Raw genomic sequence first — 25,732 nt, 5'->3', positions numbered from 1 at the left:
TGAAATTCAAAAATTCACCTCTATACCCTTAAGTCTTTGGGCATATTTGGCCACCAGATATGCACTGTTGTAACAAAGCCTAAAATTCCCTGTTATAATTGACTGTATTATCTTTCATATCTCCATGCAGATAGATTTGGTTAAACTGAATAGGCACTGGTACCCCTGGTCATACTGTACATCGCAATAGCTGAAGAGCTGAAGACGAAACAAGCAGTCTGGGAAGAAGCCAATTCGACAATTCAATTTAAAATGGAAAGGGAATTTGTTTTGTTCATGTTGAGATCACCTGGGGTTTTTTTGTGTGCAATTGTTCAGTATACAATAACAGGTAGTAGTGCCAGTGCTGGGTCTAAGCCAACACAAAGTTTTGACCTTGGCTAAGGCAATTGGAAACAACACGGCATGAGATTTTTTTCTTTAAAGCCCCTTTTTACACAAGGCTTCCCAGCATGTGTACAAACCCCTTTTAAAAGCTGGTAGCTGAGGTAGTGTCTGATACATCATTGTTGACACTGGAGTTTGAGCAAGAGTATAAGGTACACTTATCAGTTGTATCACCTGCATGCCTCTATGTTTGCCAGTACAGATATGGGATCTCCTATATCCAGAAAGCTCCAAATTACAGGAAGGCCATTTCCCATAGACTTCATTTTTATCAAATAATTCTAAATTTTAAGACGTATTTCCTTTTCCTCTATAATGATTAAACAGTCCATTGAACTTAATATGCACTAAGATATAAATGAATCCACATTGGAGGCAAAACAATCCTTTTGGATTTATTTAATGTTAAAATGATTTTTAGTAGACTTAAAGTATATGGTGATTACATAAAGGGCTTTTATTCGAAAAAACCCAGATCCCAAACATTCTGAATAACAGGTTACATACCTGCAATTCTAATTACTTGTAATTATTTCCTTTTTCTCAGTAATGATAACACCGGAGCACATCTGTGATATCAGAGTCAGTGTGTGTTGGCAAATAGAACTGCAAGTTAATTACCTATGATGGTTTCTAGCAAGCTTCTTCCTTAAATACAGTCTATAGCTAAGCTCTTGCATTTGTGAATGAGCAATTGTGTTGCCAGCAATAACAGGGCTACTTAGGCAGTGCTTTTATTACAATCGTGCTCAGTTACATTACAAGACTTTGTTGCACAGTTACAGAAGGCCGTCTAATAATATATATCGGCAAGAGCCATCAGTTATCTCATTTAATGCTTTTTGTACAATACCTCTTGAAATACACACTAAACAAGCTGGAATTCTTGTATCTGACTATCGTGAATAGGTAAACTAAAATAATTAGAGCCCCCCCAGTATCCGCTGGCATGAAAATAATGACTGGGATCAACAAAATGAAACAAGATCCATCTGACATTTGATTCGTTTGTTTTGCTCAGTGGCGGATCAGGCAGCCTTTCAGGATCAACTTTCCCAAGCACACAAGAATAAAAAGGCTAAGCTCTCCCTCCATTCTCTCAGTAGAGTAGATGTGCTTGAGCCCACTGCAGGAGAATGAATCACTTTGTCATGATGTTAAACTTACCTCTGAAATGACCATTTCATGAAAGAACTCACAGCAATGTATTTTTTTTTAAACGACTTCTCTTTAGGGAGTGCATGTTACCTCTTATTTAGGCTCAACTAAATACATTAGCTGCATCAAGTGATGCACAGGTGGTCACTTTAAATAGAAGGGGTAAGCTCCCCACCTGCAACATACATGGTGTTGTGCTATTCTCTTAAATCTTCTACATTGTACTGACGAGTGCAGACCGTCTAGAGAGATCTGCACCACCAGGGCAAGAAGCTTCGTGGAAAGGGTGAGAGGTGCGTTTCATCTACACACATGTCAAGGAACAAGACCACAAGCTGAGTGCTGTTCTAGAGGGCATGCAACTCCCAAGGTGACTTCTAATACATTTTAATGAGTTATGTGGCATGTGACATCAATAAATACAGATTATAACTAATGACATCACTAAAACCGTTTAAGAGGATATATATTTTATGGGTTGTCAATGGCTGTAGTTTATTATATAGGGGATAATATATCATTATAGAGAATTTACTAAGCTGTATGACTATAAAGAGCATGTTTCCATAGATCAAATTATTTCTCATTCACATAATGGAACTTCAAGGGGGAAATTTACTTACCTCCGAAGATCCACCAGCGATGGCTTCGCTCACATCCGCAACACTTCGCCAGTCGTACATTCGGCACGACATCGCAAATTCACGAAGATCCGAAATTGCGCACAGGTTACCGAACGCTTGCAAAGTTGTGCTTGCGATAATACGATAAGCAGTCCGAAGTTACGCTAGCGATGCCTAATTAGCATATGGCGTGCAGTTAAAGTACAATGGACGTGTATGCTGCAGCAACTACATTACACTACACGACGCCAGGGAAACTTAATAAAATAAAATAGAGCCCTACACATGTGCCCACTGTATAGTTGAGGTGCCCAATGTAAGGGGGAAGGAGGGTACCCCAAAAAATTTTTCAGCCTATCACCCAGTAAAAAGTAAAAAAACGCCAGCGTTTTTTGGGACTTAGAAAAATGTTCAATTTTTTTTAGACAAACTCCTATCTACTCTATTGCACTTCAGCTGGTCTGACCTGGTGACATAAACTCTGGCGAAAGAGGTAACGTTCAGAAAAAAAAACTTCAGGGAGTGAAGTAGCGCTAGAGTCTACTTGAAAATGACGTTACGCTGGTGAATTTTCGCCCTTTAGTAAATTTCCCCCCAAGGTTACATCTGCTATTCTAACATTTTGGACTGGGGTATAGTTACTACTACTAATTATACTTAAGCTAAATTGAGTAATATGCTGTAAGTGATATCATAAAGCAGTGGAGTGGATATATATATACCTTCTGTTTGTATTTTGCTATATAAGTTTCATTGTTTTCTATGGAGTTTCATCATAGAAGGAAACTTAATTCTACAAGTAGTGGCTACTCAGCTCCATAACTTATGTTTACACTATGAAATCATCAGCTAAGATACCATCTTGTTTTCCAACTGAAGATGGATAAGTGCACAGCCTGCAGACTCACAGCTGACTCACAACATGTGCAGTTTTATCTTGTAAGGCACAACAATAACAAAAAAGTAGAACTATCAAAATTGGTAAATGAACTCCTGCTGTTCTCCGTGTAGAGCACTACTCCATTCTAATGAAAGTAAAGAATTTTCCAGTTGATCTATAACACCCACACACATTTTCAGAAGAAACCTTTGGCGACAGTGGTTCCTAAACATGAATAGATTTACTAAATGACAGAAATAAAGGAAAAGTAATTTGGTTATATTTGGATATTCATAGTAGCTCTATCATCAGCTTACTTACACCACCAAGTGTCTGCCCCTAGCAAGATCTCTTAGTCTGTCCCCAAGAAATTTCACGGATACTGCCCTGTGAGCCCTACCCTCTGGAGTCTCTACAGTATGGTGGATGTCTGCTGGGGAACTGTGCTGTACTATTATCTTCTCAATTGAGCACACACATGCTTCAACTAGCTAACTCTTTCTATCTTACCCACCTGGAGTGTGCTATGCCAGTTGCTACCCTATCACTAATTACAAGCCCTCAATCATAAGTTATCAGTCCCCAACTTCCACTAAGGTCTGTCATATTTATGGACTACACAGGCTTCTTTTGAGTCCTCCTTCCTCAAGCTCTTCAGCAGTATTTGGACTTCAAAGAACAGGAACAATAAGATTGATTCCCTTTTATAGATTAACTTAATTTAAAAATAATATACCTTCCCCTTTCCCTAATGTTTATAAGCATGGCTTTCATTTCATTTAACGTATATAAATATAAACTAAAGTATAGTAGGGTTATTCTGCACAGAGAACTTAATTTTGCATATATATTCTGCATATATTTGTGTATGTGGCCCGACCCGACAAAGAATGTCTTCAACATATTCTAGTGAATCAATTTAACTGTACAGGTCCTTTGATAATTTTATTTGCCATAAAACTGTGCAACATTTATTATTCATGAAATCCAGGACTAGTCCGTTTAAATGTCTCTTTAAGATTCTAGCTACTGTATAAACATTCCATTGCTCTTCATACAATATGTATTAAAAAGCAAACAATGACTCAGAATAAATAAGAGGAACTATTAAGAAAATGGTTAGTGCCAATTCGGAATAGAATTCAATTTCACCTGTATAGAGCCAACTGTGAACAACAGAATCTTCAGCAGTTTGGATAAAACATTGCAATTCTACCACTAACTATCACTAAAACATCTTGGAACACATTTTTTCTAGCTCCAAATGTTCTGCAGACATGGGTGTGTGTTTTTTTTTCAATCACAACTACAGATGTGCGAGGTCACCCATTCCAATTAGAAGAAAAGAGGTTCCGCCTAAATATTTGGAAGGGTTTTTTACAGTGGGAGCTGTGAAGATGTGGAATTCTCTCCCTGAATCAGTTGTACAGGCTGATACATTAGAAAGCTTTAAGAAGGGGTTGGATGGTATTTAGCAAGTGAGGGAATACAGGGTTATGGGAGATAGCTCATTGTACAAGTTAATCCAGAGACTGGTCTGATCGCCATCTTGGGGCAAATTGGAGAGGGGTTTTCAGCCTTCCTCTGGATGAACTAGCAGTTAGGCAGGTTAAAATAGAGTTAAAAGGTTGAACTTGATGGACGTGTGCCTTTTTTCAACCTAACTTTGTTACTATGTAAAATGGGACCTCTGTGACGCTGCCATTAGTTTGATTAGTTTAAGGTCAGATTAAGCATTACATATGTGGCTACTCTATGTTTGTTTGCTTAGTTCTTAGAATATACACAAGAGTTTTTTGGTAGAAATTGTAAAATGCACTTAAAGCTCTTAATATCAAGTATCAGGGAATTGTTAATGGCCCTTGAAGCACAATGCTTGGTTTCTCCCTTTGTCTCTTCTGTGATGTCAAAAGTTTTAAACTAGACTCAGGGGTGTAACTATAGAGAAAGCAGACCCTGCGGCTGCAGGGGGCCCAGGAGGTATAGGGGCCCTATGAGGTCCTAATTCATATACAGTTTCAATAAATATTGGTAAAACAAGTCAACCTCTAGACATTTTAGGGGCCTGAAAAATGATTTGCTGTGGGGCCCAGTAATATCTAGTTACACCACTGACTAGACTTGTGATAATTTAGATGTGTTATAGGTCACATTAACTAAGAGATGCCACAGCCCTGAACACTTAAAGGGATACTGTCATGGGGAAAAAATTTTTTTCCAAAATGAACCAGTTAATAGTGCTGCTCCAGCAGAATTCTGCACTGAAATCCATTTCTCAAAGGAGCAAACAGATTTTTTTTATATTCAATTTTGAAATCTGACATGGGGCTAGACATATTGTCAATTTCCCAGCTGCCCCAAGTCATGTGACTTGTGCTCTGATAAACTTCAATAAATCTTTACTGCTGTACTGCAAGTTGGAGTGATATCAGCCCCCTCCCTTTTTCCCACCAGCAGCCAAACAAAAGAGCAATGGGAAGGTAACCAGATAACAGCTCCCTAACACAAGATAACAGCTGCCTGGTAGATCTAAGAACAGCACCCAATAGTAAAAACCCATGTCCCACTGAGACACATTCAGTTACATTGAGAAGGAAAAACAGCAGCCTGCCAGAAAGCATTTCTCTCCTAAAGTGCAGGCACAAGTCACATAACTGGGGGCAGCTAGGAAACTGACAAAATGTCTAGCCCCATGTCAGATTTCAAAATTAAATATATAAAAATCTGTTTGCTCTTTTGAGAAATGGATTTCAGTGCAGAATTCTGCTGGAGTAGCACTATTAACTGATGCGTTTTGAAAAAAACATGTTTTCCGATGACAGGATCCCTTTAATAGCGTCAAATATTTAGATTAAAGTAGAAGGAATGGTCCAATCAATGGGGGGGGTGCTTAATGTTAGGGCACCCCCCAAGGATTGTTATCACAAGGATTGATACCCTGGACTGGTGCTCCTGTTAGTAGAAAACTGCATCGGCCTGGGGTTACTCTTCCTTCCTTCTTCTTTCTTCAAAATCCTGCAGATGCTCAGTAGAATGAAAAGGCTGGCTTTTTTGTTAACGTTCAAATTTTTGCTCTACTGTGCAAGCAAAAGTGGCGTGAAGACAGAAGCAGGAAGGGGATCTCTTGAAGAAGCATCAGCTCAGGTATCAGGCAACTGATTACAATCCTTACATTTGGCACCCCCCATCGATTGGACCTTTCCTTCTGCTTTAAAATATATGATTGTTTTCTGTCCCGTTTAGTTGTTTTGTTTAACAAGGTCTCCTTGTCCAATTAATATTTGGCCTTTGTTCTTCAGTTTATAACAACCAGATATCAGTCTTTACGGCAATTCATTATCATGCAAAAGTGTTTGTCTTTGTAAATCTGCTGTAATAATAGGATTTATGCTTTTTACTTTTAAAATTGGCTCAGGATCTCAAAAGAGCTACTAGCTAGGGATTAACAGGATCTATCTTCCTTTAAAACAGATTAGGAGTAGTTGGGGAAGTTGCCACCTGGCCAGGATTTTACCAGCCTGACCACTAAAACTTAATGTCAATAGTAATAATAAACATATAGGATGTTTGGTTGTGGAACCCATTGTGTTAATTGATGTGCAAAACATATTACCATTGTAAGAATTAAAAATGCCCATACATGTAGGGGCCGATTCACTAACTTCGAGTGAAGGATTCAAAGTAAAAAAACTTCGAGTTTCGAAGGTTTTTTAGGGCTACTTCGACCATCGAATGGGCTACTTCGACTTTCGACTTCGAATCGAAGGATTCGTAGTAAAAATCGTTCGACTATTCGATAGTCGAAGTACTGTCTCTTTAAAAAAAACTTCGACCCCCTAGTTCGCCATCTAAAAGCTACCGAAGTCAATGTTAGCCTATGGGGAAGGTCCCCATAGGCTTGGCTAACTTTTTGTGATCGAAGGATATTCCTTCGATCGTTGGATTTAAATCCTTCGATTCGAAGGATTTAATCATTCGATCGAAGGAATAATCCTTTGATCGTTCGATCGAACTATCTGCGCTAAATCCTTCGACTTCGATATTCGAAGTCGAAGGATTTCAATTCCTAGTCGAATATCGAGGGTTAATTAACCCTCGATATTCGACCCTTAGTGAATCAGCCCCGTAGTGTTATTGAGCCCATAAAAAACAAAAATCGAGCCAAGCAGTTACACGCCATCAAATTATAAAACTGCAACCAGGTAAACTGACTCTGGTGCCAGTCAGGCTTGGGAACTCTCCAGGTCTGAGCCTGAAATTAAAAGCTTGCTCGCAAATTGTAATGGCTGCTGTGTTCTCTATAATGGATCAAAGAAGACAGTATGTTTCAAAATAATGGTGCTGAGTCAGCCATAACTTTTGCCTTATTGTTCTATGATTCAAGCAATTCCCAAACATGACTAAGAGTAAAATGAAATAAAAGCAACGCAAGAGATATGCTTCAGTGACAGTGACCTCTCTGGCTAATGAGCGGCTAAGTTCCTGCTAAGGGTGGAGTTCTGATCCCCAAAAAATCTATACATAAAAAAAATACCAGATTAGATTTTTCATTCACTTGCAGAAAAAAGTCAAAATCCAGAAATATTATTTAATTAACCTTCATATTGCAAAGTGAATCCAAAGGACCAACTGCATAAGGGTGTCCATATGGGTCCCAAGGTTCCACTTATTAACAAATTCACAAATTATCTTAGTACCTAGAACTTTCATTGATGCTTGCAAAATATGTTTAACCACAGATTTATTCATCTGAACTTTGGTGGAATTCTTAAGGTTTATGATTTCTCCTTAAGGAATCCAAATGGATCAGAAGAAGATCTCTGCTATAATAAATTGGCCTACTCAGAGTACTAGATCGGATGTACAGCATTTAATTGTAAAAGTTTGTTTTCCTAAAATAATATCTTAAAATAGATAATAACTTGATTCTACAAAAGATTTAAGTGAAAGTTCAACAAACTTTCAAAGCCTCTTCACAATTACTCAACAAATTTACCCTGTTGCCTTTAAACTAAAATGTTACCTTTCTTGTGGTATTTATCAAGTTTATTCCGTTTTCCATTCAGTCCTACTCAAACTTGGTTCAGAAATCCCTTTAAAAGACATTCTTCTTCTCCTTTTTCTCCACACCTATTATTCAATGGCCAACAAGTATATAAAATGGAGGATATTTTGGATGACAGAGTCAAGTGTAAACAGCAACAGTATCTGATACATAACGGGACATGCTGCAGAAATTAAGAAAATGAACAGGATTCTATACATAATATTATTGGTCTCAAATTTTTACAAAAACTTTATTGAACCCGTTCTCTGCTCTGATCAGGAGGCCACTCACACTCACTGTTGCTGTGGTGTCTACAAATCCATTTCTGGTTTCTGTGATATGTTATGTCTATGAACATTCTCATTTATCCAGTTAATGATATACAGTATGTAGTAGAATTAAGTCAAAGGCAACAGGACATTTAGAATTTTTCTTGAAAACGTTTCACCATTCATCCGAGTGGCTTCTTAACTCAACATGATTGTGAAATGTTTTCAAGATAAACTCTAAATGTCCAGTTGCCTTCTAATTCTACTAGATACTGGGATTTGTTATGTTTATCACTTTCCTCCAGCATTTAAAAAGGCAACAAGAGAACCAACAGGTGGCTTGGTAATCAAGTCCCTTTTCTAATTGACTGCCTTCTGTTGTGACCTACAGCCTGAATTATCATTGTTAAACCTATGCTGCATGCATTGACCTGGACCTTCTCACGCACACAGGCAAGCTTCCACCTAGTAGAATTATCTTACTGTTCCTTCTGGCTTATCAGAATGGTTTCAAAGCAACCCTTGTGCTCTGCTGCATCATTTTATATACGGTATATGGAGAGAACAACTAAACACCTGATGATCCCAGTATAGGCAAATTTAACCATCCTTCCAGTGGTGGTTCACACCCGGCAAAGGTAAATGCACCAACCATTGATGTTATTCAGTGCTTTTAGTACAGGGGTGTCCAAACTTTTTGCCACGAGGGCCAGATTTGGTGAGGTGAAAATCTGTGGGGGCCAACCATTCAGCCCGACATTCTTTGAACCATTAACATTAAATTACAGGAATCGCGTAGCCATAATATTTGGGCACATTATTGAAATAATCTGCCACTTGGTCTATACTGCTGCCTATGTGCTGAAGGTGTTAGCAATAGACACGTACTGGAACGTAGTGACGCCATACTTCTTTAGTCTACTGTACTGGCACGTCAGTACGTCTATTGACACCTTCAGCCCTAAAGAAGTATGTGAAGCAGCGCGTCTCTATGTGCCAGTACGTGTCTATTGCTAACACCTTCAGCACACAGGCAGCAGTATAGACCAAGTGGCAGATCATTTCACTAATGTGCCTTAACAGTACTGCTATGGGATTCCTGATCGCACAGTGCTGGGGGGCCCATTATTATTAATTTCATGACGGAGGCTGAGGGCCGGTGTAAATTTGAAAATGAGCCCAATTGGCCCCCGGGCCGCACTTTGGACATGCCTGTTTTAGTATACAATTTAAATACAATCAGCAACTTGTACACACTTGTATGTTTCTATTAGAATTTTTCTCCCAGTCTGTACTTTCAGATTTTCCATTACTAATTTAAAGGTGAGTTAACAACCCAAAAATACCACAGTGGACCCCCAGCAGTGTCCTGGTATACACAGTTGAAGCCAATCCAATCCTGACTTCATCTGTGCATGCTCCTGATTACCAGTCTCTGGTGTGAAATGACATCCCATGTTGCAATATGGTGGTGCCAACCCTAATGCACTACTGTGCTTTTTATTCACAGGTACAGCAAACAGTATAACTGCAGGGCCATTGGGGAAACTGGATGGAGACCTTTTGGGGGAGAGTAGTGTTGTTAAACCTTAATGGCTTCAGTTCAGCTTAACACTAAGGGGCACATTTACTTACCTCGAGTGAAGGAATAGAATAAAAAATACTTTGAATTTCGAAGTATTTTTTTGGCTATGTCGACCATCAAATTGGCTACTTCGACCTTCGACTACGACTTTGACTTCGAACTAAAAAACGTTCGACTATTCGACCATTCCATAGTCGAAGTACTGTATCTTTAAAAAAAACTTCGACCCCCTACTTCGCCAACTAAAACCTACCAAGCATCAATGTTAGCCTATGGGGAAGGTCCCCATAGGCTTTCTAGCCAATTTCTGATCAAAGAAAAATCGTTTGATTCGAAGGATTTTATCATTCGATCTAATGATTATTCCTTCGATCGAACGAATAGTGCTAGATTCTTCGACTTTGATATTCGAAGGATTTTACTTTGACGGTCGAATATCGAGGGTTAATTAACCCTCGATATTCGACCCTAAGTAAATGTGCCCCTAAATATCTGTGAATCAGAATTATGCTAAAAGTTTCTGAATCTCAAACCAAATCCTGGATATGGAATAGTCTAAATAGTAGGGGGCATGTTTATGGAACTGGGACAGTTAAACAAGCTAAAAACACCATATAACTACATTAGCATATAGTCATAATTAAATGGTAATATCAGTTAAGGATAATTTTACTTTAAGATAAGCTACATATTTAATTCATATGCTACAATTTTTACTTAGTTATTTGCCTGTTACATATTTTTACATCCAATTATGACAATGTAATGTTAAAGCTACGAGTTAGCCTTTATATGCATTCAATAAAAGTAACTGGCAAAAAAATAATGGTGCCCTTTCTTATTCCTTACAGTAACTCAGGTTCCCACAAAGCCATATTGTACCCATTTTACAGAAAATACTGTGTGTGTGAAGTGTTACTATTGCAGTAATTAAGAAAACTAAGGCTTCGTGAGGCAACTACGGGCGACTTCGGGAAAATGAACCGCCGCGTGTGATTAGTGCCGGTGATTTTTCATTTTAGACGGCGCAGAGTGAGGGAAGGCGTTTGGGGAGATTGGTCGCCGCAAAGACAAGGCGATTAGTCGCCAGGCGACCAAATCTCCCCACGCCCAGTGTGGCCTTACCCTAACACAAACACAAGCAGCATGAGGCATTAGTACTCCTCATATGTCAACAATACAACAGCAAGTATCAAATGTAACCTGTGGTGCATCGAGAAAGAATGCCATTTTTACAGCTTAATCTTAGATAATCGCCTAGAAGCCAAGATTCCAGACTTCACAAATGTGCCTTGTTTGCTCTAGTTACAAGTATATGTTTTATAAAAGAGAACTTTGTTATATGTATGTCAGGGGTAGGAGGGCTGATATAGAACAAAGAAACTAATTTGTCCAGTGTTTCAAATAATTGTTCCTAGAGGCTACACCTAGAAAGAGGGTAGTACGGGGGTCTGTTTCCTGGGTTAGAGTAAAAAAATTTGGGGCGAGCCAAGGAGTGTGAGTTAACTTCAAAATAAAAATGTCCGCTTTGGGTGCATAACAAGCAACAAGATACCTAGTGCTTGCCTAGTATGGGACTTAAACCCAGAGTTTAGAGAAAGATAAAAAACAGAAGGCAGCATCAGGACATTTATTTAATGCTTTTTGTGCCGTGAGACAAGAAGGATTTTTTTCCCCTCTCATAGCAACTTAGCAAGAGCCAAAAGTGTTTTTCTTTTTGCCTTATTCTGGATCAACTGAGGTGACTTCTAATATCCTCATATTTTGCAACAGGGGGTACTTTATTTAATATAATATACAAGTTTCAGTGAGTCATGTGACAGAAATGACATCACTAAACTCAGATTCTAACCAATGACATCACTAAGCACCGTTTATAAGGATATACTGTAATTTACAGAATATTAATGGCTCTTGTGTATTATTTATCAGAGAAAAGGAACTAAGACGTTCTGGAAACTTGCTATAATTATATTTATAGTTAGCCAATAAAGGTATGATCACCTTTGTACAACTTTTGTTATTTTTTATTTCAAAAGGGTCGCCCCTGGAATGTTTTGACTGGTTAACACAGAACAACAACTTTACCTGCAATAACAGGGTGGGAAATGGAAACTATGTGACCAAATGCAGAAGGAACCAGGTATAAATTCTTCCTGTTTTTTTCCAATAGCTTGGACAATGGGTTTAAAACTTCAAATAAAAATTGTATTTTTATGACTGTTGCCCTTTACATATTGTGACAGTGTGAAACTAACAAACTAAGCTTTGAGGATTAAATGTTACATATTAGTAGAAGGTGCAGTAGATTTACTTAGTAGAAATACTGCGGCAGACTGGTAAAAGAATCTTTTGACTTCAGCAAGGTAAACAAAGGATTACCATTACCTTTAGGCCTATTAGAGACAGCTAGGGACAATAGATCTGTATAAATTAAAAATGTGTTACCACACAACTGTTTCCTGATTGAAAGGTGTGGTAGAAACAAAGCACAGAAGCATTTCTTGCACTCGGAAATTACAGAAGATTAAAATTGTGGAGTTAATGTATAGCAGTGTTAGATTTACTTGACATGCATAGCTTTAAACTTTGACCAAATAAACCTACCTTGGTCTCATTTGACCACAAAAACCACATCACAAACAAAAATGGTAAGCCGTTAGCTTTATGATGTGCTATGATTTAATACTGTATTTATGCTCTCTTTATTTTCTTAAAAGAGAAGGAAAGTTATAATTGCTGGTGGGAGAGGTGCCAAAATTTTGGGGTTCTCATCTAAGCAGAAACCCCTGGGGTATTGCTTTAAGGGGATTATTTATCAAAATCCGCAAATATCTGAGTAATTTATGAAAACTACTCCGACCAAATCTGCATGGACCTGGTGCAGGTGTAGGCAAACTGGAGCACTGGCTAAGTGATTATAATCACTGGTAAGATCCGCCACATCAGTGATATGGTTTTAGACTTTTTTTTTAGGAATATTATGCCAGCAATGGATCAAGCCTCTTAAACCCTTTCTTTATTGAGCTTGCAAAGGCAAAAATTATGAGTCTGTAACTTTAATGGATATGGGAACGATTAATGCAACCGTATTTCCAGAAAACATACAAGCGTTGGCAAGCGTTATGGACTAGTATGGATATGTCTTTGTATATACAGTAAATAAATGTCTCTGTAAAGCTACACATAATTATAGTTATTACTACTTTATATTAATCATTTGTCTATTCAGGCCTCTTCTATTCATATTCCATTAAAATCAGTGCATGGTAGTTAGGGTAAGTAGACCCTAGCAACTTGGATTGCTGAAATTGCAAACTGTAGAGTCGCTGAATAGAAAGCTAAGTAACTCAAAAACGAAGCTTTCCAGTTTTCAAATGGTGGTCACTAACCCCATATAAAAAAAATATGAATGTTCTGTAAAGCTACACATTTATATTTATCACTACTTTATATTAATCATTTGTCTATTCAGGCCTCTTCTATTCATATTACATTAAAATCAGTGCATGGTAGTTAGGGTAACTAGACCCTAGCAACTTGGATTGCTGAAATTGCAAACTGGAGAGTCGCTGAATAAAAAGTAACTCAAAAACACACCACACCACAAATAAAAAAATGAAAGCCAAGTTCAAATTGACTCAGAATATCACTCTCTACATAAAAGTTAATTTAAAGGTGAACAATTCCTTTAATTCTTGGCTGACATGTGCCCAACTAAGAACTCCTTATAAGTTCAGACAACCAGCAGAAAAATATTGAAGGGTTATAACATGCCAAGCGGTCAAGACACGTTGCATGATCATAGGTTCTGATATACAAAGGCAGCCCTTCCTTTATTACACAGCTAGAAAACGATTAACATATTCCAGCTCAAAGTGCACTCAGAAGTCTATTCTTTGCAAAGGTTCTGGACAAATATTATTGCAAGAATGGCTCTATTAAAAACTACATATATATGTATAAAACTACATATATACTTGGGGAAAAAAGTGCTCAATATATTTATTCAACTCCATAAATGTATTTTTATTGACAAGTGTAAAAATAATATCAATGATATAACAAGGAAACTCTAATTTCAAGAAATAAATATTTAACTCAATCATGAAATATTAACAATATGCAAATTGACACTTCCTTTTGTTTCCCATGGGAAGAATTAAATCTGTGTTAAGGTAATTATAGCCCTTGCAAATCTGGTCCTACTGTCGACCACAACTACAAAAACTGTCAGCTTGTCAATGCTCTTCACTTCAGTGAAAAAGTCAACTCACTAAATAAATATATATATATTATTTATATATATATTTGCTTCATCTTGCAATTAACTCACTAGATTCTTCATCTATTAAAACATTTAACCATCACCAGACCAGGGGTGAAACTAATCACATGGTACAATGAAATTCTTTATAATTTGTCAGCAGCACGTAATTATAATATCTACCAAACTATTAAATTATTCTTCATCATTTGAAAATTATAAATATTCTTAAGAAAACATTCTTCTGTACCGGTTACAAAGACAAAACAGCTTCAAGGAGGAGCTTCACTCTACAGGTTTCTTATTGTGCTCTAGTCTCTTTACAGATTTAACAAAAAAATTACGAAATAAGGCACTCAAAAGTTGAGTGATTTTAAGGCATGATGAATGTTTTTAACATTAACAAATCCATATTTTTTCCCTTCCCTTTAGAGAGAAAGAGAGAGAGGTTTCCTGGCTCCCAAAGTTAATAAAATATCCATTGTTAGCCATAGATAGTCCTTCTATACAGTGGCCCTATAAATGGCCTAATTTGATTATCACTGCCGCTCATCATTTGCATTTGATGGGTTTTCTTGAAAGAATTTAGGACTCTCTGGTAAACCGGCACGCACCTTCCTCTTCTCCTTAAAGCGGCCTGAGCGGGAGATTTTTAGGTTCCTGCGACCAGTCTTCTCATTGAACATCTTATCGGCCTTGGAGTCATTACAGTGTTCTGTGCCACCAGCAGACATAGAGTTTGGGTGCTGGTTCTCTCTGGAACCTGGAGACGAGCTCAGAGATCCACTTCCAACTCCCCAAGTTCTGTCTTCTGTAGTCTCAACTGAAACTGGAGTATTATACATGGACACCTCCTTGGGCTTTTTACGAACAGTAAATGATTTCCACCAGGTCCCGCCTGTATTTTTCTCTGTGGCACTGTCTGCCATGATATCTGTTTACTTCGATGAAGATTTTTGAAGAGGTCAACAATTGTACTTCCTTCCTTGGTTGCACCAAACTATGAAAAGAAAGAAAAGCATTAAATATAAATGGTTGGTGGCATTAATAATGGAAATGGTTTTTATTATCCAGATTTGTCATTTAATCATATATAACGGGGTTTAAGAAATGACATGGCAATTGGTGCAAATCTAGCAACATTTTCCTTTACATTATTCAAATTACACAGAATAAAAAAATGCTGTATGCTCATTGATTGCAATTGGTTGTTTTTTTTCTTAATGACATTACGACCCTTGGCCCTCATGCATAACTTCTTGTTTTAATACTGTAAGCAAAATGTTCCTTAAAGGGGTTGCTCACATTTGAGTTAACTTTTAGTATGATGTAGACTTGTAGAGAGTGATATTTTTAGACAATTTTCAATTGGTTTTCATTTTTTAGTATTTGTGGTTTTTGAGTTATTTAGCTCTTAATTCAACAACTCTCCAGATTGCTATTTAAGCAATCTAGCTGCTAGGGTCCAAATTACCCTAGCAACCATGCACTGATTTGAATAAGTGACTGGATAGAAATATTATTAGTATTGAAAAAATAGCAATAACAATACATTTAGAGCTTTACAGAGCATTTGTTTTTAGATGGGGTCTAAGTGACCCCCATTTGAAAGCTGTAAAGAGTCAGAAGAAAAAGGCAAATAATGAAAAAACTATAAAAATATAAATAGTGAAGACCAATTGAAAAGTTGCTTAGAATTAGCCATCCTTTAAAATACTAAAGGTTAACTGAAAGGTGAACCATCCCTTTAATTAAATGGAATCATTTGAGAAACTGTATTCTGGAAATGTTTTTTATAATACATGATAGGTCTGTTACAAATAATTTACACCACAACCTGCAGAAAATAGAAACTGCCATAGTAACACTTCATTTCTTGTGGATTTCAGAGACAATTAGGTGACTGGAAGTAGCAGGACTAAAGTGAAATTTGTGAAAACAAAGCTGTAGGAAGGATTTGTGCAGTAAGCTCCCAGTATTAGCTGTAGGTGTTGATAAGTAAAGGAAAAGCACATGGCAAGCCTTCCTCCTGATCCACCCGCAGTTATGTGACAACACATCTGATTCTTCAAGACAAAATTAAGAAATCTCTGGTTTGTGGAATTTCTCTACTATAAGATTATAGCAGCTGATTGACTCTCATGCTTTCCTACTGGTCAGCCTTTGGGCCAGACTTTGCAATGTGGTTATACTGATGCTTTGCCCTATGCAAGTCTGAGTTGGTGGGTGATTTTCATTTTGGAAATGTACAGGAAAAAAGGGGGGTTGAGCAAGTGCATGTATTTACAAAAATGTTTTTTTGTTACAAAGTTATGATCATAAAATTGATAAGCCACCATATCAAATCACGGTAAACCCCATATGGTGGTCCCTAACTATTTACCTCTGGTCATAGTATTCCTTGACGAGATATGGTGACTTACCAATTTTATGATCATAACTTTGTAACAAAAAAACCCTGTTTTTGTAAATACATGCACTTGTATAGATACTAGATTACTTATAAGACAGGGGACCAGGGAACATGCATTGATCAAGCCTTTTTTCTGTATGTTTGTAGTTAATTTGGCCAGATCAGTAGCACTTCCATTATATTTAAATATATTTTTACTTATCCTTGGAGTGCTCTAACAACCCTCCTTATTTGATTTTCATTTTGGGAAGCCAGCTCTGGTGCAGTAGCTAATGAATGATGATCACAATCTTTAGTCAGAAATGGCTGAATCCTACGACCATATCAATGCAGGTGTATTAGGCTTATCTTATTTTAAATCCATGTCTATTATGTTTTATGCCAGTCATTTTAGATTTTGTGCTTTTTATGTTATAAATCCCTGATAAAAAGCATTAAAAATGTAACGTTAGAGACCCTCCTATAAAGATAAAGTTATCAGAACATAGTGGGTTAAAAAACGAAATGCGTAGGATCTGTGTAAAATGTTCTTTATCTAATGAAATAGATTGTACAGTAAGGTGGCGTTTGCTTGTTGCAGGCGGTCAGGTTACATGTTGGAGTCAAAGCAAAACACGCTGCACAGCTCTGACATCTCTAAAGACTCAGATGAGCTGTCGGGGTGTGTTGTATAATTTGCCTGAAGGAAAGTGTACATACAGAGATCGAGAGATACACACAATTTTAGTTTCGACTATACACTTAGTTTACTTAGCAACACAGTATAACAGTATACATGAATAACAACAACATCGAACAATTATTTCTAAACTAAGTCTCCTTTAATGCCAAACTGAAGCTATCAGCCAGTGAAATTCTGAGCTGAAATGTTTACAGACATAAGAATTTTCCCAAATTGTTCAGGTATCACATGGATTCACCCTCTATCCCGTTGCAGGGACCCGGCCTCCCTCTTCCCGCAATATGCGCCAGAATTCACAACAAACCATCAACAGTGCAGGCTTGCAGTATAGGCACATGGAAACAAAAAGAGACAAGTTGCTCTAATAGGGAACATCATGGGGAGTCTTGAGGACTTTGGTTAAGAAGCAGTAGAAGTAGACGTAATAATCTGATTTTCAAGATGTCAGCCAAACTATAATAAAATTAAGTCATGACAAGAAATCTGTAAAGCTAAAAAAAAAAATACCATATACACTTGGAAAAACCCTACAATTTGTGGTTGCCACAATAGAAATATTTCCACTATAATATATTGGCTTGCATTAAAAACCATTGGCATGACCCAGCTACATATAACACACAGGGTTTACCTTGTTTGCATGGAGTTCTGTGTGCCGGTAATCTTTTCTTTTTCCAGCTACGAATTACCCATAAAAAAGAGTGCGGTGGATTTTACATGACTATATTATGCCTATAATCTGCCCAGTACTGATATGGATCTAGTGAACAACTCCAGCTCTAGCCAATTGCTTAGCTTATAGACCAGTAAGGGATAATGGCCACAGGAAAATTAGGGGGAATGTACCATTTCATGTATTTCTGAAAAAGTTGCAAAATATTTGTTTCACATTTGTGTATCTTTACACCTCTATTTGCAGCTAGTTCTACTGCCAAGCAATGTACACATGGGAAGGGAGTATTCAGCTTGATCCGGCATTTATTCCGCCAAGCAGGCTAAACAATCCTGTTTTCCATGTAAGTATAAACCATTAGGGTCCCTGCTCAACAACCTGCTCCCCAAATGTACTATGATCCATGGGACAATGCTGTGATTTTCATATTTTGACCTTAACATTAGAGAACTCCCAGCAGATTGTCACTGAAGAGGGAGCTACATAGGCAATTATTCATCTTGCATGCAGGGAGGCTAGCTGATATATAGTGAAATAGTAAAGCCGACCATATGCCTACATGTAATCATGGGGTCCCAGAGCTCTTCATTATAAAAATGAGCTTCTGCAGCTGTTACTCTATAGCTCAAACATATAAGCACTTTCCATCAATTCTATAAACTATTGATGTGGGTGTTGGCAACAAGCCATTTGTCTTTGATTTGTAAATTAAGCCTCATTTATGTATAAAAAACAGATGACTTGCCAAACTGTGACAAAGTAATATTTCTGGGCCCTATAATGAAGGTACATGATGCCTACAAGTGTACAATGAGTGCTATGTGGCTTGTCTGAGGTAAGCAATGAATTCCAGCCCACAAGTTTGTTGCCCTGAGCAAGCATGCCTCACACGTCTGATCTCAATTAGTTTCTTAATTCCACCTGCATTCATATATATATATATATATATATATATATATATATATTCCCACTCCCATGATATAAGTAACTATTAACCCAGGTGCTTTCTTGTGGCAGATACAGAATAGTTAACTGCAAGTAAAGTTACACACTGGGATTTCAAAAAAGTTAAAACACTTCTCCTTGATTATATATTTAAAAAAAAAAAAAAACAACAGGTCAATGTTTCGATTCCCTTCTAGGACCTTTTTTCCCAGTGTGCATCTATACTTGGACTGTCTATAGCAGGTCCGTTTTGAGAATTAAAATAGGCCCTGGCATTTCAGGTACACAGAGGCCCAAACAGCCCCCACCAGCCCACTAAATAGTGACTTTCTATGGCATCTTATAGCAGCCCCTCTGGCATTTGCCAGAATCCACAGATTGCCAGTCCGGGCCTGGTCTATAGAAATAAGTCAAATCAACAGGACTTGCTGTGTTTTTTCCTTGAAGATGTTTCACCAGTCATCCAACTGGCTTTCTCAATTCAGAATAACTTGTACATAGGATCTTGCTTCGCTATATATCCTCTGGAATGTTGCTCCAATCAGCATAATCTGTTTATCATAATCCACAATGATGTCATTAAATTAGGTGTTGATTGTACTTTACGTCTCGAAGGAAGATGTACAAGTTATTCTGAATTGAGAAATTGGATGACTGGTGAAACGTCCAGTTGATTTGACTTATTTCTAAAGATATACCATGACCTGGATGAATAAGAATCTTCACAAATATACTTGGACTGAACTATTTTATATATATATATATATATATATATATATATATATATATATATATATATATATATATATATATAGATAGATAGATATATAGATATATATATATATATATATATATATATATATACACACACACCCAATCTTGTGTAAAGAATATTGAATATTAATGCTCATTTGGATCGCCTAGGTCTAGGATATGCTTTAACCCTTGCTCACCCTGTAGTTGTTTCTTGTCACTTCTATGATAAGGCACATTGCCTCTTCTGTTCCATTTCCCCATTATGTATTGGTCTGAAGATAAGACTAAAGTTTAGTAGTTCTGCGCACTATTCCATTTGTACGTGAATTTATTAATATGCCTTAAGTCCTTGGAGTCCTATGAATTGTTAAAAACAAAATATTTACTAATGAAAAAATACTAATCACAGTGTGCAATGACCCACCAAAACGACGCAAATATTTGTTAGTATCATTTGCCTGTTATATTAAATAAAAGCTCTCTGGGCAAATTGAAGTTAGGAGTCCAAACCCAAAGAAAGTAGGTGTGGGGGGGGCACCTGAGGAAAGGGATAGGAGGTTCCATATCAGATGGCAGGGATAGGGAGACACTTACAGTCACATTATCTAGCAATATATCCTTTAGCTGATAACTAATAAAGGGTGGCACAAAGGCAAATATAAAAAGGCGTCTCTGCACCATTTGAGTCTCTCAGCATCATCCTGTACTTGTTGCCACTATACAGTGCCAGCTGTTATAGAGAACTACAATTCCCAGGATGCCACATAACACCCTGCATTATTCTAGATGATCATTTTTCCATTGTTACAAAAGCAATTGCTGAAATGAGCGAACATGTCTGTGCAGCGCTGACTCCCAGCGGGTTCCCGGCTCACCTGAGTGTTCCACAGCAACAAACTCGTGTTTCCCAGGAGAGGGCAGGAGCCAGGTGTCAGTAAGAGCAGGAGAAGTCGCACACAATCCTAACGATATGACACGCAGGGATACCAGCAGAATACATTCTTCCCCAGGGTACGGGGTCCCGGTGCAGCAATGCAGGTGGCAGTAGCAATGCAGGTGGCAGTAGCAGTGCAGGTGGCAGTTGCAGTGAAGGTAGCGCAGAGCCGCACGTCACTCTTCTGTCTGACTTCTGTTCACACAATATTGCTCCGACCAGCCTCTCAGAAACCGAGTCATGCGCTTCACACCTGCGCTCCCGCTAGAAAGATAACAAGACTGACTGAGCTTCGGCTTAAAAGTGCCACCCTTTACTCGCTGCCCTCTCTATACGCGCCGCCCCCGTGCCCAGGTACCTGTTTCAAACAGGTGCAAAGGGGGTGGCCAGGCTAGCCACGCCCATCGAGACTTATGATTCGCTGTAGAAAAAACAGGCGCTTACCAATTGGCTAGAAACAATGACAGACTTTCACGGGAGCTCAGCGGAAACGTTGAAGTGAGGTAAAGGCGAGAACAGGTTGTTCTGTTCCAGTGATTGTTCAGTCTGTACAGTCGTGCCTTAACATTGTTCCTACACAATGACAACAGAAAATCAAATCATACTTACAGAGATTTTCTTTTCCTGGACTGGAACATGGCAGTGGGCAACTATGGGTTAATCCCCCCTGCTGTGCAGATTGGCAGGAATTACCTAATAAAAAGTTTTGCTTCCGCCCCCGCCGCCATCTTTGATCTACTGGAGTCTCCCCCAATAGGGTGGGAAGCTATGCCCACTGCCATGTTCCAGTCCAGGAAAAGAAAATCTCTGTAAGTATGATTTGATTTTCTGTTTTCCTGTTCCTTTCACATGGCAGTGGGCAACTATGGGATGTACAAAAGTTTTCCACACATAGTTTAGGGAGGGTGTTTATTTATTAGATATAGCAGACTGCAATACTGCTGTACCAAAGTAAGTATTTTTGTTGACAAATACATCAAATTTATAGTGTTTTACAAAAGTATGCATAGAGGACCAAGTGGCTGCTTTGCAGATATCTTCTGATGATGTCCCGGCTTGGAATGCCCAGGATGCTGCCATAGCCCTTGTAGAGTGTGCTTTAATAGATTTAGGTACTGTACTGGACTTGAGGCTGTAAGCTAGATAAATGCACTGTTTTATCCAGTTCGCAATTGTTGATTTGGATGGTCTCATTCCCGTCTTGGCGCCATTGGTAAGGATCAATAAGGAATCTGATTTTCTTATTTCTTTCACTTTGTCCAGGTAGGCTAAGAGACATCTTCTGACGTCTAGAGTATGCCATATATTTTCTTGTTCTGTCTGTGGATTTTGGTATAGCGAAGGTAATATAATATCCTGTGAAGTATGGAATTCTGAAACTACCTTGGGTAAAAATTTGTCGGATGTTTGCAGTATTATTCTGTCTTCTAGAATATTAATTTTCCCTTGAGAAATAGAGAGGGCATGGAGTTCGCTGACTCTTCTTGCTGATGTTATTGCAAGTAAAAAACAAGTTTTTAGGGTCATATTTTTTATCGATGCTTGTTCAATAGGCTCGAATGGTTCTTTTGTGAGGCAGTCAAGAACCAAATTCAAGTCCCATGGGGGAACTTGTGATCTAACTTTAGGTCGAAGTCTTCTCAGTCCCTGAAAGAACCTTTTGACCAGAGGTCTTGAGGCCCATTGTATTTTCGAGAAATGGGAAATTGCTGAAATTTGGCCTTTTAGTGTGGAATTGCTGAGTCCCAGAGTTACTCCACTTTGTATAAAGTCTATAACCTGAGTTTCGGTTATTTTTGATATTTCTATATTGGCATCTGGAAGCCATTCCAAGAATTTTTCCCATATTGTAAAGTATTTCTGTATTGTAGACGGTTTTCTTGCTGACATGAGCGTGTTAACCGCATCACTAGAAAGACCTGATGCTTCTAAATTTAGCCTTTCAAGAGCCAGGCCTTCAATTTCAGATTTTTTGGATTTGGATAATGTTGTTCCCCTCTTGATAGTATGTCCGGCCATTCTGGGAGATTGATGGGAGGGCATGAGGACATTTGAAGGACCTGTGAAAACCAAGGTCTCCTTGGCCACCAAGGTCCCACCATAACCACTTCCGTTTTCTCGTGTTTGATTTTCTGTAGGACTCTTGGTATGGTCAGGAATGGAGGGAATATGTAGGCTCTCTTGAATTTCCATTGTATGGAGAAAGCGTCCACTGCCCATGCTCCCTGCTCCATGGTCCAGGTCACATATGAGGGAAGCTTCGCATTCTTCTTGGTTGCCATTAGGTCTATAGAAAGGGGACCCCATTTGTCCAGTATCATCTGGAAAGCTTTGGGGTGTAGTTCCCATTCTCCTGCTGGTGGAAGAGTTCGACTCAGTTTGTCCGCTAGTATATTCTGAGTTCCCGGTATGTGTTCTGCTCTCAGTTCTTTCAGGTGTATTTCCGCCCATTCGAAAATATGTATGGTCAGATTCAATAATTTCTCTGATTTTGTTCCTCCCTGTTTGTTCAGGTATCTGACCGCTGTTGAATTGTCTGATTTTATCAGAACTTCCTTGTACATCACTTGTTTTTGAAATTTTATCAGGCTCAGTTGTATCGCTTTCAGTTCCCTCCAATTGGAAGAGTAGTTTGATTCCTGGGTCGACCATATCCCTCTGATATTCTGGGTATTCATGTGGGCACCCCAGCCTTGTTTGCTGGCATCTGTTGTGATGATGGTCCAGTTCCTTTGATGGAGATCTATTGGGACTCTTATAGAATTTGTCATTGTCCACCAGGATAGGGATGATATTGTCTTCTCTGATAAATATATTAGTTGTTTTGGGTGACTGTAGTCGTGATCCCATTTTGTCAAGAATTCGAATTGGAGAGGTCTGGAGTGTATTCTCGCCCATTTTACACAATCCACTGTCGCTCCCATCTGTCCTAGTACCTGCTGGCAAGATCTGGCCGAGACAGGGTTTTGCTGTGTGAGGTTGTGAACACTTTGTTGAATGTTCCTGATCTTTAGAGTTGGGAGGCTGATATTGAATGTTGTTGTGTTTATTACTGTCCCTAGAAATTCCAGAGTTTGAGCTGGTGATGGGTGACTTTTCTCCCAATTGATGATCCAACCTAGATTCTGCAAGTATTCTGTAACTATTTTCACATGTTGTCTCAGTAGTCTTTCTGATGGTGCTTTTATCAGTATATCGTCTAAGTATGAGAAAATCTGTATTTTCATTATTCTCAGGTTTGCTATCGCTGGGGCAAGAACCTTTGTAAATATTCTCGGCGCTGTCGACAGACCGAAGGGTAATGCTCTGAATTGAAAGTGTTGATTCAATATGTGGAATCTCAGAAACTTTCTGTGTTCTGGCCATACTGGGATGTGAAGGTAAGCATCCTTGAGGTCTATTTTCGCTAGCCAGTCCCCTTGGTTTAAGCATTGTGCAATGGATCTGATCGTCTCCATCCTGAAAGTCTGTACATTGAGGTGTGTGTTTAGTTTTTTCAGGTTGAGAATAACTCTCGATTCTCCGTTTGGTTTCTTTTTCTGGAACAGATGAGAATATATCCCTTTGTACTGTTGAGACTTGGGAACTTTCGATATGAATCTTTTCTCCTGGAGTCCTGAAATGATCTCCTGTAGTTCTGATATCCCTTTTTTGGATCTTATCTTGTCTGATGTTGTAAAGGATTCTTTTGGATTTGAAGTGAATTCTAGTCGGTATCCTCTGGATATAATATCCAGGGCCCAGTTGTCTTTGATTTCTCGAGCCCACACTGCTCTGTAAGATGAAAGCCTTCCTCCTATCTTGAGCCGAGGGACTCCCACACCTTCAGGGCCTTTTCTCGGTTTTTTGTTCAACTCTTTTGCGAAAAGGTTGATCCCTCTGTCTCCATTGTCGGGAGAAAGCTTTTCCTGGTTTGTATTGTTTGGCGTCTCTGTAAGAGGTTCCAACTTTTGAATTCTGAAAGTTTGGAACTTTCTTTTCTCTTCGATCTTGTGGAAGGAAAGAAGATTTGCCCGCAGAAGCTTTTGAAATAATGGAGTCTAGTTCTTTCCCAAATAAAAGATTTCCTACATATGGAAGGGAGCATAGGTTGTGCTTCGATTGGGCATCTGCGTTCCAATGGCGAAGCCATAATCCTCTTCTGGCTACTACAGATGATGCCATTGTTCTGCCCGTTAACTTAACCGTGTCCATTGAAGCTTCTGCCACAAATTCATTTGCTAGCTTGATGTCTTGGAGCATTTCATTAAGCTTTCCTCTATCCACTCCTTTTTTAATTGCTTCTTGTAACTCGTTCAGCCATACTTTATTTGCTCTGGATACTGTTGTAATTGCCACGGCCGTTTTGCAGGTTGCCCCTGCTGCTGTGTATGCTCTTTTAAGTGCTACATCTTGTCTTCTTTCCATTGGGTCTCTGAGAGAAACCCCCTCATCGACCGGAAGGGTTGTTCTTCTTGCTACCCTTGTTATAGCTGCGTCCACTTTTGGTGGGAAGTCCCATCTCTTGGTAAGATCTGTAGGAAAAGGGAACATTCTCTTAAACCTTCTAGAAGTGGAAAGCCTCTTGTCTGGTGTTTCCCATTCTTCATTGACCGCTTTGCTGATGATGTCATGTATAGGAAAAAGATGGTTCTTTTTTGCCTTAGCTTTAAACATCTTGTCTGTTTTTTGTGGTGAGGCTGTTTTGTCTTCCAAATCAAGAGATTTTCGAACAGCTTTAATAAGTGGCTCAATCATTTCAAGATTAAAATCTGAACTTTCCTGTTCTGATTGGTCTGAAAGAATTTCACCCTCTGTATCTGAGTCCTGGAGTTCCTCAGTAACTCCTAGGCTTAAACTTGGGCTGGTTCTGCCTCTTAGCTGAGGAGAGGAAGGTGTTCCTTTGATATCTTGTAATACTTTTTGGGTGACCTGTGACACCATAGATTCCATTGTTTTGTTGAATGAGTCCTTCATCCACCCCATTAGCTCAGAGAATTGAGCAGGTGGTTCATCTGTATTCTGCATACATTTCTCACATTGTCTTTTGTCTGGTAAAGCTGTTTCTGTACAAGAAATGCATTGTTGTCTAGCTGATTTACTTCTTCTCCTTTCAGTACCAGGAGAGCTTCTG

At 38.6% G+C, this 25,732-nt stretch overlaps 1 protein-coding gene across 1 annotated transcript; it reads right to left on the bottom strand.

Annotated features, from left to right (window-relative positions):
• Positions 1-13,953: 13,953 nt before the first annotated feature.
• Positions 13,954-20,932, bottom strand: prr15.L (proline rich 15 L homeolog). The gene is made up of 2 exons (XM_018267425.2): positions 20,561-20,932; positions 13,954-15,216 (listed from the first exon to the last, which is right to left on the bottom strand). Exon 2 carries the CDS (start codon positions 15,143-15,145, stop codon positions 14,756-14,758), a length of 390 nt encoding a protein of 129 aa, XP_018122914.1. The 5' UTR covers positions 15,146-15,216; positions 20,561-20,932; the 3' UTR covers positions 13,954-14,755.
• Between the last annotated feature and the right edge of the window lie 4,800 nt (positions 20,933-25,732).

Source organism: Xenopus laevis, chromosome 6L, assembly GCF_017654675.1.
Source record: "Xenopus laevis strain J_2021 chromosome 6L, Xenopus_laevis_v10.1, whole genome shotgun sequence".
NCBI classification, from domain to species: domain Eukaryota; kingdom Metazoa; phylum Chordata; class Amphibia; order Anura; family Pipidae; genus Xenopus; species Xenopus laevis.
Note: the sequence above shows the minus strand (reverse complement) of the source record. Positions and strands in the feature narration are given on the sequence as shown.